Source organism: Debaryomyces hansenii (genome assembly GCF_000006445.2).
Source record: "Debaryomyces hansenii CBS767 chromosome A complete sequence".
In the NCBI taxonomy this organism is placed as follows: domain Eukaryota; kingdom Fungi; phylum Ascomycota; class Pichiomycetes; order Serinales; family Debaryomycetaceae; genus Debaryomyces; species Debaryomyces hansenii.
This window is the reverse complement of record NC_006046.2, coordinates 1263579-1277353: the sequence shown is the minus strand read 5'-3', so window position 1 is coordinate 1277353 and position 13775 is coordinate 1263579. Positions and strand designations below refer to the sequence as shown.

Here is a 13775-nt window from a genome sequence, read left to right as displayed (position 1 = left end):
GGTAGGTCGTGTCAAAAACATAAAAGGAATATGTACCGATTCTGTCAAATACAAGAATGTATTCCTATATATCTACAGAAGTATATACAGTTGATAGGTCGTATGTGGCCGTATCTGTCTTTTGAAATGTAATTAACCATTTAGGCCGGAAGAAATTCGAAGAGTTCCAGAAATTATATGCATTGACGGGAAAATGGTAATTGTACTTCGTGTTCTACTACTACACGGAATTCAACTTCTTAGCTCTATCTAAAGCAATATCACACATAGCGTTAAAAGCATCCCTTCTTTCTTGGGAGATGTCGTTTCTATTAATTCTGTCGATCATGTTTTGCATTATGACAGATCTTGGTCTCCCATTCACGAACACAACGTACCTTAATCCGGGGAATGTAGCTTCATACTGCTCATTGAGCTCATTGAGCTTACGAGATTCTTCTTCAGAACCTTGCAAAGATCTCTGTTCTTGAGATGAATGTGCAGACAACTTTTCTGTCTTATTTGGTGCAGATTGACCTAAACGTGGGTGAGCAGCGATAATCTTGGAAACGTCTGGATTTACAGCAGTACCCGAACCATAAGCCTCCAGATCTGCCAAACCGAGATACTGTAACAATTCCTCTCTACATCGTTCAATCATCTCTGGATAATCTGGATATGTAAGCCCCCCACTAAATACTTTGGAAATAAGCAATGAAGACAATGTCGGACATGGTTCAAATAAATGGTTAAGAGCTTCTATGAGTTGGGGACGTGGAACAGTAGACAACTGGTTTGCAGGTGGCAATTTATAACTCATCAAGAATTGGTCAATTGTAAGCTATAGATCGGGAAAAAAATATACGTCGAAGAAAAATAGAGGTCTAAGGTCCTGGGGAGATTTCTCTTATCAGTACGGAGTTTTCCGGTCGATTAACCGAACTACTTTATTTTTCAAACGTAATTTATATTAAGAAACTAACAAAAAATTGAAGATATGCAATATATAATATATAATATATAGGGATTGGTGTACTACTCTATATTAGCGTAACCAGAAATTAGAGGGAACAAATGTGAGTTGAACATGGATTTACGAGAAATGTTGGATTTGACGTAATTCTTTAGCTGATGGAGCACCCTTTTGGGCAATCAATGGATGTCTCCAGTGCTTGACGTATGTGAACAACACATTAGCCAATTGGTCTAAATCTTCAATTTCTAAATCTTTGAAAGTCTTAGCAGTTGGGTCAATAGTTTGGTTGATTAAATGTCTTTCGATTTGATCTGGGTTTGTTAACTTCCAGTACACCAATTGCTTAAGTTCAGCGACTAGTTTAGCAAGTGGTAATGGAATTTGGTAATCAGCAAAACTGTAAGGTAAAGGACCAGCTTGAGCAAAATTTTGAGTGATACCGTGAATCATTTGTCTGATTTCGTGGTAGGAGAATTTTTCAGGACCGTATAATTCATAAGTTTGGCCAAGAGTGGAGTCATCAAAACCGATCTTTTCTAAACCTCTGGCGACGTCCATAACGTGGATTGGGTAAATTTCTTTGGCATTCTTATTTGGAGTCCACATTTTCAACTTTGGTCCTAAATAGTTTAATAAGTTGTCTTCACGGCCGAACATTGGAGCTGGTCTAACGATTGTAGACTCTGGTAAGATATCACGCACAACTTGTTCACCGACACCCTTAGTTGCGTAGAAGACAGACTTTGAGTCTGGGTTAGCATTATACGACGAAACATGAACAAATCTTGGAACACCAGCATCTTTGACCGCTTGTGTGATTCTTTCCGTTAACCCAATGTTAACATCTGCCATCGAAAAGTTCTTGGTGTTATAGTCGACCCCGATACAATTGAAGACAATATCAGAATGAGCAACGGAATCTTGAATCGACTTCAAGTTTCTGGCATCAATTTCAACAAAGTTAACAACTCCTAAATCCCCAGTAACCTTTAAAAATCTCTTTTTCATATCATCTCTGAATGGTACAACAGTAGTGGTACCGTGTCTGGCCAATTTGGAAGTCAAATAACGACCTAAAAACCCAGAAGCACCGAAAACAGTAGCAGTGTATCCAGTTCTAGACGAACGTCCACCATGACCCACCGAAACATTAACTTTCCCGTTTCTTGTAATATTAATGTCCGAGTCTAAAACGGAAGTGTAAATAGATCTTGTTTGTCTACCCACTGGGCTTATTTGTCTAGCGGAAACTCTCAACATTATTTGTATTTAATATTTCGATTCTCAATAGATATATCTACTATTCAGTTGAATATATATCTATTAATGTTAACTGACTTTAGAAATATTCTACTTACTATATCATCAAATCTCATATTGATTATATTTGAAAATTAAAAGCTCTGGTTGGTTAAAATATGTTTTTGGTAAATACACTATTTTGCATCAAATGTAACAGTAAGAGACAAGGACGGTACCAGGATGGTTATACTACAAATAAGGTGAGATTTCATAAAACAGCCACTCAAGCAGAACAGCGATATGATTGATAACTATAAATGTAGGCAATGTAAAAAAAAACAACGTTAAAAAGCTTTTAATGAGCCTGTAATAAGTACTAAATGTATACAATAACAAGGAAATTTTAAATAATGATAGTATAATAGTAAAAAAAGATGGCCAGAAGAAAATGAAAGCAAAGAAAAACAACAATTCGTCATTAATTAATCAGTCATAGAACAAAAGCATTAAAAAATACACAAAAGAACAATAAATCATAAGAAGTAGTCGGGAGTTTTTCTTGTCACAGTTGGTTCGCCTGGTCTGACTGATGGGTCATATTGTAAGAATTGTCTGTTATGCTGTTCATCCACTTCCATGATGGCTGCCTGGTTACCACATCTATAACAATAGTTTGGTGCAGAGAAGATGGTCACCACAGACTCTTGATGGGACCATGAGTAACCTTCCATTACCAACTGGTGAGCTCTTGCAATTAAACTTAAGTCATTAGTGTGGTTGAATTGTTCTGAAATATCTTGACCAAAAGTGAATCCTGCACCTCTTGGAGAAATCCCCCATCCACCTCGATCGTCAGGATCAGACCATAACAAGTCACACATAGGACCTTCATGTGGAACTTCCTGGATTCTATTCAATTCTCTTACTTGATCAATCGTTTCGATCATTGGTGATAATCCTCCGTGCAAGCAGAATACCTTATTATCAACCAATGCAGTAATAGGGAAATAGTCGAATAAGTCGGTGAACAATTTCCAAACGGCCGCAGAACCGTATTTCCTTAGACATTCATCATAGAATCCGTACACTTGTGTGATTTGTCTGGACTCGTGATTACCTCTCAATATAGTAATTCTATTAGGGTACCTCACCTTCATACAAACTAAGTATGAAACAGTTTCCACTGAATAGTATCCTCTATCAACATAATCACCCATGAATAAATAGTTCGTGTCTGGACATGGTCCCCCGATCTTAAACAACTCCATCAAATCGTGAAATTGTCCGTGAACATCCCCACATATAGTTACCGGGACTTGGACCGGTTGCACATTCTCTTCAAACTGTAAAACATCCATGGCCATATCGCACAAGTTTTTTACATCCCCCTCTGATAATGGCTCGCACGCAGATAGTTTTTCAATCCATTGATCTAATTGATTAATGGACGATGTGTTCAAATCTTTGCTGTTAGATGGCTGTGATTGTTGCTGGCCTGGACCAGACGTAGATTCATCGAATCTTTGGTTCAATTGTTGGTCATTGCTAACGTCCTCCATTGGAACATCAGTGTCTAAATCCATAATTTATGAATCTTATGAAGTAATATGATATGAAAAATAATTGTACTTAGATGGTGCGTGTATCAGTAATGAATGGATACCCTTTCGTTCGAATTAGATGAAAATGACCCAATTATAAATATGTATAACAAAACAATTAACAAAACAAAAAGGAATGGAAAATCAATGCTAGAATGCCAGAATTCAATTCAGTTGCTGTATTCCTAATAACCAACAAGTTGTTTACTCAATTTAATCGCCAATATACGTCAATCTGAACAATTTGATTTATAGGCGTTCTGAAATTTGATCTATATGTATTAGAATGACAAAAACAATTTATCGATTTTTGACTTGTTTAATAAAATTAATCAATTGTATTTATAATTAAATTTATTACTTCCTAACAGATTTTAGATCTCTTAATATAATGTAATGATACCGTATAATTTAATTAAATTGTCCGTTAGTAAGTCAATTACTTGGTAACTTATCCTTGTCTAAGTTCAGCAAAGATGAATTCAACCACCAATTTTGGTATTTAACACGACAAATTTTGAGAGTGAAATTTTTGAGATTAATGTCGTATGTGGTGGTTTCAGTGCGACATTCTGACTACTATAACCAGGTAAGCGTGCAATACGGCTGCAACTTCGTTGATTGATCAGTTTATATGGCTTGATTACGGCAGGTCAATTACATGTGGTCTTATCTATGTGATATTATCTATGTTTGCAGGTGAAAAATGGAGGTTTTTGTTATAGGATATAACGAAGAACATAAACGTATGGAGGATCCACGCATCATACTGTGATCTACATTTCTTATAGGTAAATTAGGATATCATTATATTGGAGTCGTAGAAACAATGGATAGTGTACACCATTCAAAGGTGCCATAAACGTGATCTAAATAATATAGGTAAAAAAAAGCATTAACAAAAAAGATCATCTAAGCTGCACAGCATGGTTCTATAAAAATTCTATAATGTGTTAATCGTCAAAGTAAAAAGTTTGGCTGAGATTTTATCTCTTCGTTGCCCACGGACCAATCCGCTGTACGAGAAGCCGAGTTGAATTGAAACAAATTGCTCAAACTATTACTGTTATCATTATTATGTGAAAATTCGTCACCAAATTGGTGAAACGTATTGCACAAGTTTTTGGCACTTTCTGACAACGATAATGAAATCAATTCGCTCAAATCCTCATTCCTGCCTGTAGTTGCTGCAGTAGTTGTTACTACTGGTTTTGCTGGTAAAGATTGCAACGGATTAAGAAGCAGGTGGAGACTACCAGAACTGTTGAGTGTGCTTCGGATGTGATCACTTGATCCCGTCATTAGTGTCATTGGAGCATTCGGAGTATTCTTAGCAGGACCGTCAAGTCCATTAGAGGGGTTGGCATTGGATAAGTCAAAATCTCGTAACAAATTCTGGGGACTTGGACAATGGGTAATGAAGGTCGAGTTTGGGTTTGTTGCTTCCGTTGAGTTGATCATCTTCGAGTCAAACTCATTCAAAATATCATTAAGGAGGAATTGATCCTTCTCACTAACATTACCATCTTGTTTCATTTCACTAGAAAGTTGACTCAACTTGTTAAACCAGGTTCTTAAACCATCGTAGCATGAAATAAGGTCTTTGATATTCTTATTGCAAAATGGGAAAAGCTCGATCAAGTTCTTTGTGAATTTCATAAGGACCATTTGATTCTCCTTCAAGTGGCTTTCGTCAATTTCAATATTAAACTTTAAAACTTGCATCAAATGTGGCAATAATTGATAGTTACTGATTTGTAAATAAAGGTTATTATCCTTAAAGTCTAAGAGATTGTTCAAGTTAATAACTGACTCGATTAATTCACACTTTAAATGCATGAAATTTAATTCATTGCAATGGACAATAATAATTTTGAATAATATAATATACTTTAAAATTTCAAACATAAAATCCTCATTTGATAAGCTATTCAAAAATTGCTTGAATTGAATATAAGATGTATTGCCGATTGTTTTATTATTATTGATTTTCTTTATGTTTTTGATACTTGAATTTTTATTGGTGTTGAAAATGGAAAATTTGAATAGGTAGTTGATTGATTTTGAATTGATCAAGTCCTCTTTATTAATGATTTTGAATATTTCGAATAGCGAATTACCGTCAGATGATTTCTTATGAAATTGAATATGACTAAAGTTATAATTATTCCATTCGTTTAACAATACATTGTTACTTTTAATAATGAAATCTGATGACAAAAAGAAATATAAACTCTCCATAGTGAACAACGATTCATATAATTCGTATAATTGCACATCTGTAAGTTCCGCTGTACTTTTGAAGGGAAGGTTGATCAACTGATAAAATGTAATCGACTTTCTAAGATAGATTAGCTTTTGCTGGTTTTGATTTTGAGTATTCAAATAGTTTGTGATTTGGTGGAAGTTGCATAAGTGTAAGGCGGATATCGACTGGTTATAGTAAAGCTGTTGCGAAATATGCATTTGTTGCACAGTTGAACATCCAGGAAAAAATGACAACTGTTCTATTGGCAACAGCACCTCAGTGATTTTCAACTGCAACAAATTCTTCAAAGATTTATACAGATCAATATCCCCATCCATAAATTGTGTTTTGTAACCAACAGACAGAAACTTAATTAGGTTTTCGACTATCAATAGATTCAAGGTAAATATGATTAGCAACCTCGATAATACCATTAAGTCAGTAGACTGGATAACCAATTCGCCGTTGGTGTTCGCAAATTGTACCTGTACGAATTTAATTGAACTTTCATAACTAGTCAACAACGAGTGCACTGTCAAGTTCTGCAAGCATTTATACATCACGGGGTCCTCTATCAACCGCAAGATATTGACAAGACGTTCAGACGTTAACACATTTTGGTTTCGCATGCTGTCCACACTTTCGTTGGTCAAGTTCTGCGGCACCGACTCCACGGGGTGATCTGCATGGTTCGACGCAATCAACTCCTGGACCGTCGTCAATGTATTCGAACTCGACGTCGAGTGGTGTGACAACGATGGCCGTACCGTCCCCTCAGGACCCTTTTTCTCCGAAAAACTGTTGATACTGTCGAGCGTCTTTTTGTGAAGTGTTTTCGGCCCGCTCTTCTTTCTTTCTCGCAACTGCGTACAGTTCAAGTTGTTACTAACACAGTGCGAACAAGGTCTATTCTGTTCACACTTCACCTTTCTTATCGCACATGCATCACACGCCCTATTAGTCGTCTTTCTCTTCTTCTTCGGTTTGGACAGTTCTCCAACTCCGTTATGCCTTATCTCCGTTTCTATTCCGTTCTCCTCGCTGTTCTTTCCCTCCGGACTTGAACTACTATTCCTGTGGTATGGTAATCCTCCATCCATTTCCATGGTTCTATTAACAAAGTTGATCTCGGTCATCTTATAAATTCATTATTTGAGTTTCTCGCTCTTCACAACTCCCGACAAGCTATTAGTTGTTGATCCTTTTTCTGATTATTACACAACCTAAACAAAACTTTTAAGCTTGTATTATTAGAATGTAAATCAATAAGAACTCAAAATATTGTTCTTGTTTCTAATTCTCTAAACTACTGTAAGTAAAATGTTTATTATTCTATTCTAGTTTACTATGAGTAAGAAAAGTTTTTCCTTTAATCGACTCTCTATGCTCGCCCCGAACTACTCCACGATTACCTGCGTGGAGAAAAAACAAAAATTCCCCGATGTAACGTTACATTGAATTTATGATTCTGCGATAATTTTGTTGAGCCATAGCCATTTCTAGGAACACTTTGTACTTTTTGTCTAGTAGCGAACCTAATTCGGCAATACTATGGTCCGGATAAATAATATCGTAGTCGGCGTCAATTGGTATGCTACCATTTATTGTATTTTGGTAATTTTTGCATCCAGTTAGTAGGTGATGGCCTATACTGCTAATGATGGCAGACCCTTTCACGACATTGTACTTCACATTTGTAGACAGCTTTAGTATTTTAACTTGCATCCCAGTTACGGCAGCTAGGAGTCGCATGAATCGTTTGTTGTTGCCTTGGGAGCCACTTACAGTGATGGAGTCGACAAGAGGCCCATTGGAGGCCTGGATGATCTCCAATATTTGTCGGGTTTGGAAACAGAGAAACTCCAAGACTAGATTGTACCGTATTACGAGACCCATGAGGGTGGTTCCGTTGGTGATGGATTCCAAGTTGTTGGAGGAATTGTGGCCGTCTATGATCATTTCGCTCATGGAGAAGTCGTTATACGGGCTTCTGTTGCCGTACTGGTCGATGTACCAGAAGTAGTTCTTAATGATTTCGGTGATGGTGGAGATTCTATTGACTTCGAGCGTCGCAGTTTTGTACTCGAGTAATGCAAAGATATCGTCAGTGTTCAAAGATGATACCACCAGCGCGTAGTTTGCAAAGAGCTGTTCGAACAATTTTCCTGTAGCCGGCTGTCCAAATTCAAATATATCCAACGGTAGAGCTAGTAACTGTGAAAACGGGCCCCAGATTCCCTTAATTGCATTATATTGAGATGACGGCGTCGAAAGAATGAAGCATGTAGACGTCCCGGCAATCATAGAGAGGTGGTTTTCGACAGCAAATTCGGGTCCAATTGTAGATAACCACCCTGCATAACAATCGATGCACCCGTTGGCTACAGCTATCTTTTCTCTCAGATTGTAAGCATTCTCATGAACGTAACCCAAAGGAATACCTATAGGCAATAGTCCCGACGTACTCAAGTTAAATTCTGATCTGCCAATAGAAATATGAGAGCCGATGCCGATCTGTTTCAAAAATTCAGTTGTCCAACCCTTGATGGACCCATCCATTGCTTCAGACACGGTGGGATATTCTTGCATATGCTCGATGGGTTCAGCAACATAAGGCACGAGTCCCTTTTTGTCAAATCCTCCGACCAAAAACAAGTAACTGAACCAATCATAAAGTTCAAAACACACTATATCTTTAGTTATATGATCTTGCAACCATTTTAACTTGGGTAATCCCATTTCCGGAATAAACTTGCCACCTACCCTAGATAATTCCTTCTCGTTCACCATTTCATTTAAAAATCTGGTTTGCTCGATCGATCGATTATCCATCCAGAGTATGATATCTTGCTTACTGTCATCACCTTCAAAATTAACTGCACATGGTTTAAGATAAATTTCGCTACCAATCCTAACCCTTTCCATGACTACCATGGAGCATGTTGCAGTAAACGATATTGAAACGACTGGTTCATTCACTAATTCTTTGAGTAATGCAAGTATACACTGATAGATTTCCTGCGACGATTGAGTTATGTAGTTAGAAAATGTGTTATGTTTATTGGTCTTGATAGGTTTAAAAGCGGTTTTGAAGTTATCTGGATTGTTTAAACAGACTCTAACAGATCCTGTTCCTATATCAACTCCAATTGTAGTCATATCGATTATAAATAGATCATATTAATTGTTGTTTGCGATTATGATCTAAGAATTTTGTACTCGCATCAATTCACTACCAATATTTATATATACAACGTTCCAATCCAACCTATATTTCTAACGGAAACCGTAGAACAAATCTAAGGGTACAGAAGACTACATTACATCACTTTTCAAAAAAACAAGCATTTAAAACAATTAAAAACAAGAAGTATACAATGCATTACACAATACAGCTATAGCAAGATGTGGATTTAATCCGAGTAGTTTAACCTTGGAGGACAGCCTTGGAACCAGATTCGCTAACCCAAGACTTGACGGTGGAAGAGTCAAGAGAGCTTCCAAAGTCATCATCGACTTCAACAACATTAACTTCACCATCACTGAAGATAACTGCAGCCTTCATAGAACCAGAAGTTGGTCTTTCGAAGTAGTCAGAAGAACCACCACCACCTTGGGCAGAACCATTGTCACCTTGACCACTGTGTAAGTGACAGATCAATTCGTCAGAACCGGAAGTGATGACTTCGAATAAATCTAATTCACCACAACCAGTTTTCCAACAAGAACATTCTTCGTCACCGTATTGTAAGGTTCTTGGAATCTTGGCGTTCAATAACCAGATAGCTGGCATGTCGTAGTTGAAAGAAGCGGAGTCGGTAGCACTTGGCATTTCGAATTCGAAAACCATGATCTTGGTGTTACCACCGAACCCGTGGTAAGCTGGAATACCTTCTCTGTAGAAATCACAGTCGTCACCATCACACTTAGAACCGGACATGATGACATATTCAACATTAGAATCAATGGTGGTTTCTTCTAAGGCGACAGCACTTGATGAACCACCAGAGGCATCCTTGTTAGCATAAGATAAAGAGTTACCGAAAGAAGATGACCAGACACCAGAACCAGAACCACCGTAGTAGTTTAAGAAGGTGACGTTATCAGTGGAACCTGGGGTGTAATAAGCAACTCTTTCCCAGTCACCAGCAGCAACAGAGGAATCAGAAGATGATTCGGAAGATGATTCAGAAGCACTCGAGGATGAAGAGGCAGATGAAGAGCCTGAACCTGAACCTGAACCACCAGTGGCAGCAGCAGAGGCAGTAGAGGTTTGAGTGGTGTCTTGTTCATCGTTGTCACCAGAACCTGCAGTGGCAGTAGTAGTGGCTAATGATGTTTGGGTGTTACCGTTACCATCAACAATAACAGTTTGGGTGACTTCAACCACTTCGGTGGCTCTCTTGTGTTTGTGGTGAACGTGTTTGGTGGTACATTCTTCTTCGTCTTCCCTCTTCTTGTTGTTAGAACCAGATGATGGGTAGTAAACACCGAATTGCAATAACTTCAAAGGACCTCTGAAATGAGCAGATAACTCTTCGTCTAATGGAGCTAACTTACCAGAGAAGGTTTTGGTTTCTTGACTACAAGATCCTGAGTCTTCGTCCATGGCAGTGACGTCTTTGTATGAACCAGAGTATCCAACACCTTGGTATGAAACCTTCTTGGTGGATCCTGCTTGAACAGTGGCAATGGCCGATAAAATGGCTAACACAGCACTGGAACTAAATTTCATTTTCGATATATAATACTACTTTCGTATAGTTAAAGGAATGACTGGAGTTAGAATTTAGTATTGGGTTTTTTTAATTTCAAGAAATCTTTTGTTTTTAAAAGTTTTGCAACGGATAAGCCTTATATTAATATTCGTTTTTCACAAAGGGGGAGTACTAGTATCAATGTTCTTGACGACATACAATCACTTTTCTAATTACAATCCTTGTCATGGCTTGTTAAAACAGTGTTTACAGACATATATGCACTCTGTGCAATTTTTTCACACCGCGCTTTGTCGTGCATGCATAAAAGTAAATAGTCGGATTTCTAATATTATGAGATACTTACTTCACCTGATCCCCATATATAAGCAAGTCGGATATGCTGCCGCACTGGCGCGTATTTTTGCATAGGTGCTGGTTGTGACCTCTTCCATACTCGGCATTTCCCAATTTGGCTCGTTTGTTTTAACAATGTTCCAAATTTGTATGATGTACCAGAACAACATGGCTGATATACGATGGCTGAATACCCATTAGAGGCGGCCTACACGATGGATATGTTTACTTGGGTCAGTTTTCTTTGAAAAATCGAAAATTATCAAAAAATGGTTTCTGGCGGTCGAGGTACCCCTTCAGTATAATGGAAGCCCATATTAAAATGCGAAGAAGCAGGAAGATCAAGCTGAAAAATGTGCTTAAAGAAGCAAAAAAGACACGAATCGCGTATGGCGCTTTGCAACCGATATCATTTGTGCCAAGCGCAGTTCCATAATGATTGCGGCTACCATAATGTCGCGGCAACCGGAATCTGAAACTCGCCTCGGAAATACATATTATTATGTAATCATACGACACTGAGTGTCTGGGGCCTGGGCCCGCATTCGGGTAAATTAGCGAAGTACACTATAGTGCATGCAGTACCGAGAGCGCTTACGATCGGAAAATTTTGTAATTACCGTTAGAAGTGTATTACGTGCATAACGGCGATCGAAACGTATTGATCTGGACTGGTCCGACGTATATAATCCGGCACCTCATCGTATCAAAAGAATCGCATACACGAAAAACAGCAAGATGCAGTTGATTCGATGATGTAACGGCGAGATGGGTTAAGATGCAAAGAGCGATGGATTAAAGACCGAGAACGCAAAACATACGAAATCAAAACGGTACAAGGATCATGGTGAGGATGTTGTGTTAGAGAAATGTAACATGTGAGTGTAGAAATAGGCACCGAAAAAAAAACTATAACTGATGAAGAGTGACCATGGCAGTGTAATAGCTTGGAATCAATGGTTACATCGATGAATCAGTCCTGACGACTGATCCAATGTTAAGGTGGAGAATAAATGGCGAAGCCATTTATTCTGCAGACTGTACTGTATCAGACAGCGAAGAGTCTAGATGGGAGTACGGTTCTGATGCCCCGTTGGAACATGATGCATTCAGCCGTTAGAATATGTATATGCAATACTCCGGTGGTCATTATTTTACCATTCGATATAATCAGCTATCGTACAGTAGTTGTGGTTCTCTACCTGTCCCCGATATGCATGTCAATATGAATAAATTGCATGAACGGTAAAATCAAAACCATTTTTGAAAAATTTTTAGAATTTTGCAATCTTTTGCAATAAATGGTAAAATCTAGACTTAAAATCTAGACAATGTGGTCCTATAAGGTGAGAAATTAGTATTGATCTAGACTTAAATAGCACCTGATGAAATGTGTCATCTATTCCTTCGTCGTTCGCTGGTGTATATCTACCCTAGGATGTGCTGCTCTTACACAACGCTCTTACAAGTGTAAACTCGCTTCTAATATCACACCCATGCACCCATATATTTATCCGAACCGAGAAAAATCATTACACCCCATACTTGACTAATTCAGCAGACCTCGATTACATAATGTAGATAAACACAACACTCTATTTATGTCTAGAATGCCAATATTGCTAACAAACAACTATGAACACTTTGTTTGTAAGGTTTGTTTCCACGAACAGTATTTCTACATAGTCCGGTATGTCTAAACGATTTTCAGTGTTGAGTAAGCCTACGGAGGCAGAAGAACCGTCGTTCAATCCATATGATAATGTCAAGAGAATATCGCAGATTGAGAAGCAGAAGAAAGAATTTAACCAACGATACAACTCACCAAAAATTATCATCAGGGATGATCCTGTGATACCTGATTATCGTCTCGTAGACGGATTTAAGAAGCACGCGAATTATAATATGAAAATCGTAGTCGTGGGCGATGGTGGTTGCGGTAAGACATGCTTGCTTGTATCATACGTCCAACAGAAGTTTCCCGAGATATATGTACCCACAGTGTTCGAAAATTATGTCGCTCATATTTCCACTCCGACTAATAAGATAATAGAATTGGCGCTTTGGGATACAGCAGGACAGGAGGAATACGACAGGTTGAGGCCGTTGTCGTACCCGGATGTCGATGTGTTGTTGATTTGTTTTTCTTTGGATAATTTGACGTCTTTGCAAAATGTCAAAGATAACTGGTTCCCTGAGGTATCGCACTTTTGTCCTGGAATCCCAATAGTATTGGTTGGAACCAAGGCAGATTTGCCAACTACTATAGACCCCGATTTACCCATCCAATTGGCCACAGAGATCAATGCCGTAGGGTATATCCAATGTTCGGCCAAGACCATGTTTAACATCAAAGCTGTGTTTAACTTTGCATTGGACCATTTCCAGAAGCAAATGGAGTACCACGAACAAGTAGAGAAATCGCAAAAGAATAGGTTATCGAAAGCCTTTGGCCATTCCAGAAGTCAATCAGGGAACTCATATAAAAAGCACCACTACAAAAACTCATCGTTGGACTCTGCCATGTTATTGGATGGGCCTTTAACCGAAGATAATTTTACCGAAAACCCTTATGGAAACTTTGGCAATGAAAGCAAGTATAATGAAGATGAATTTGCATTTACAAGGACGCTGAAAAAGAAAAAGAGAAAGTGCATTATTTTGTAATTTTCATA

At 38.1% G+C, this 13775-nt stretch overlaps 8 protein-coding genes across 8 annotated transcripts; 2 read left to right on the top strand and 6 right to left on the bottom strand. All coding sequences in view use genetic code 12, as the record gives it.

Annotated features, from left to right (window-relative positions):
- Nucleotides 1-220: 220 nt before the first annotated feature.
- Nucleotides 221-799, bottom strand: DEHA2D15334g (DEHA2D15334p; the record flags this gene model as incomplete). Its single annotated transcript, XM_459149.1, has 1 exon — nucleotides 221-799. The coding sequence occupies one exon, from the start codon at nucleotides 797-799 to the stop codon at nucleotides 221-223; it is 579 nt and encodes a 192-aa protein (XP_459149.2).
- Nucleotides 800-1072: 273 nt separating this feature from the next.
- DEHA2D15312g (DEHA2D15312p) lies at nucleotides 1073-2215 on the bottom strand (the record flags this gene model as incomplete). Its single annotated transcript, XM_459148.1, has 1 exon — nucleotides 1073-2215. The coding sequence occupies one exon, from the start codon at nucleotides 2213-2215 to the stop codon at nucleotides 1073-1075; it is 1143 nt and encodes a 380-aa protein (XP_459148.1).
- Nucleotides 2216-2730: 515 nt separating this feature from the next.
- On the bottom strand, nucleotides 2731-3780 carry DEHA2D15290g (DEHA2D15290p; the record flags this gene model as incomplete). Its single annotated transcript, XM_459147.1, has 1 exon — nucleotides 2731-3780. One exon carries the CDS (start codon nucleotides 3778-3780, stop codon nucleotides 2731-2733), a length of 1050 nt encoding a protein of 349 aa, XP_459147.1.
- A 978-nt stretch (nucleotides 3781-4758) lies between these two features.
- DEHA2D15268g (DEHA2D15268p) lies at nucleotides 4759-7182 on the bottom strand (the record flags this gene model as incomplete). The annotated part of the gene is made up of 1 exon (XM_459146.1): nucleotides 4759-7182. The coding sequence occupies one exon, from the start codon at nucleotides 7180-7182 to the stop codon at nucleotides 4759-4761; it is 2424 nt and encodes an 807-aa protein (XP_459146.2).
- A 313-nt stretch (nucleotides 7183-7495) lies between these two features.
- DEHA2D15246g (DEHA2D15246p) lies at nucleotides 7496-9205 on the bottom strand (the record flags this gene model as incomplete). The annotated part of the gene is made up of 1 exon (XM_002770272.1): nucleotides 7496-9205. One exon carries the CDS (start codon nucleotides 9203-9205, stop codon nucleotides 7496-7498), a length of 1710 nt encoding a protein of 569 aa, XP_002770318.1.
- A 268-nt stretch (nucleotides 9206-9473) lies between these two features.
- DEHA2D15224g (DEHA2D15224p) lies at nucleotides 9474-10781 on the bottom strand (the record flags this gene model as incomplete). The annotated part of the gene is made up of 1 exon (XM_459144.1): nucleotides 9474-10781. One exon carries the CDS (start codon nucleotides 10779-10781, stop codon nucleotides 9474-9476), a length of 1308 nt encoding a protein of 435 aa, XP_459144.1.
- A 1313-nt stretch (nucleotides 10782-12094) lies between these two features.
- Nucleotides 12095-12220, top strand: DEHA2D15202g (DEHA2D15202p; the record flags this gene model as incomplete). The annotated part of the gene is made up of 1 exon (XM_459143.1): nucleotides 12095-12220. The coding sequence occupies one exon, from the start codon at nucleotides 12095-12097 to the stop codon at nucleotides 12218-12220; it is 126 nt and encodes a 41-aa protein (XP_459143.1).
- Nucleotides 12221-12792: 572 nt separating this feature from the next.
- DEHA2D15180g (DEHA2D15180p) lies at nucleotides 12793-13767 on the top strand (the record flags this gene model as incomplete). Its single annotated transcript, XM_459142.1, has 1 exon — nucleotides 12793-13767. One exon carries the CDS (start codon nucleotides 12793-12795, stop codon nucleotides 13765-13767), a length of 975 nt encoding a protein of 324 aa, XP_459142.2.
- Nucleotides 13768-13775: the final 8 nt, after the last annotated feature.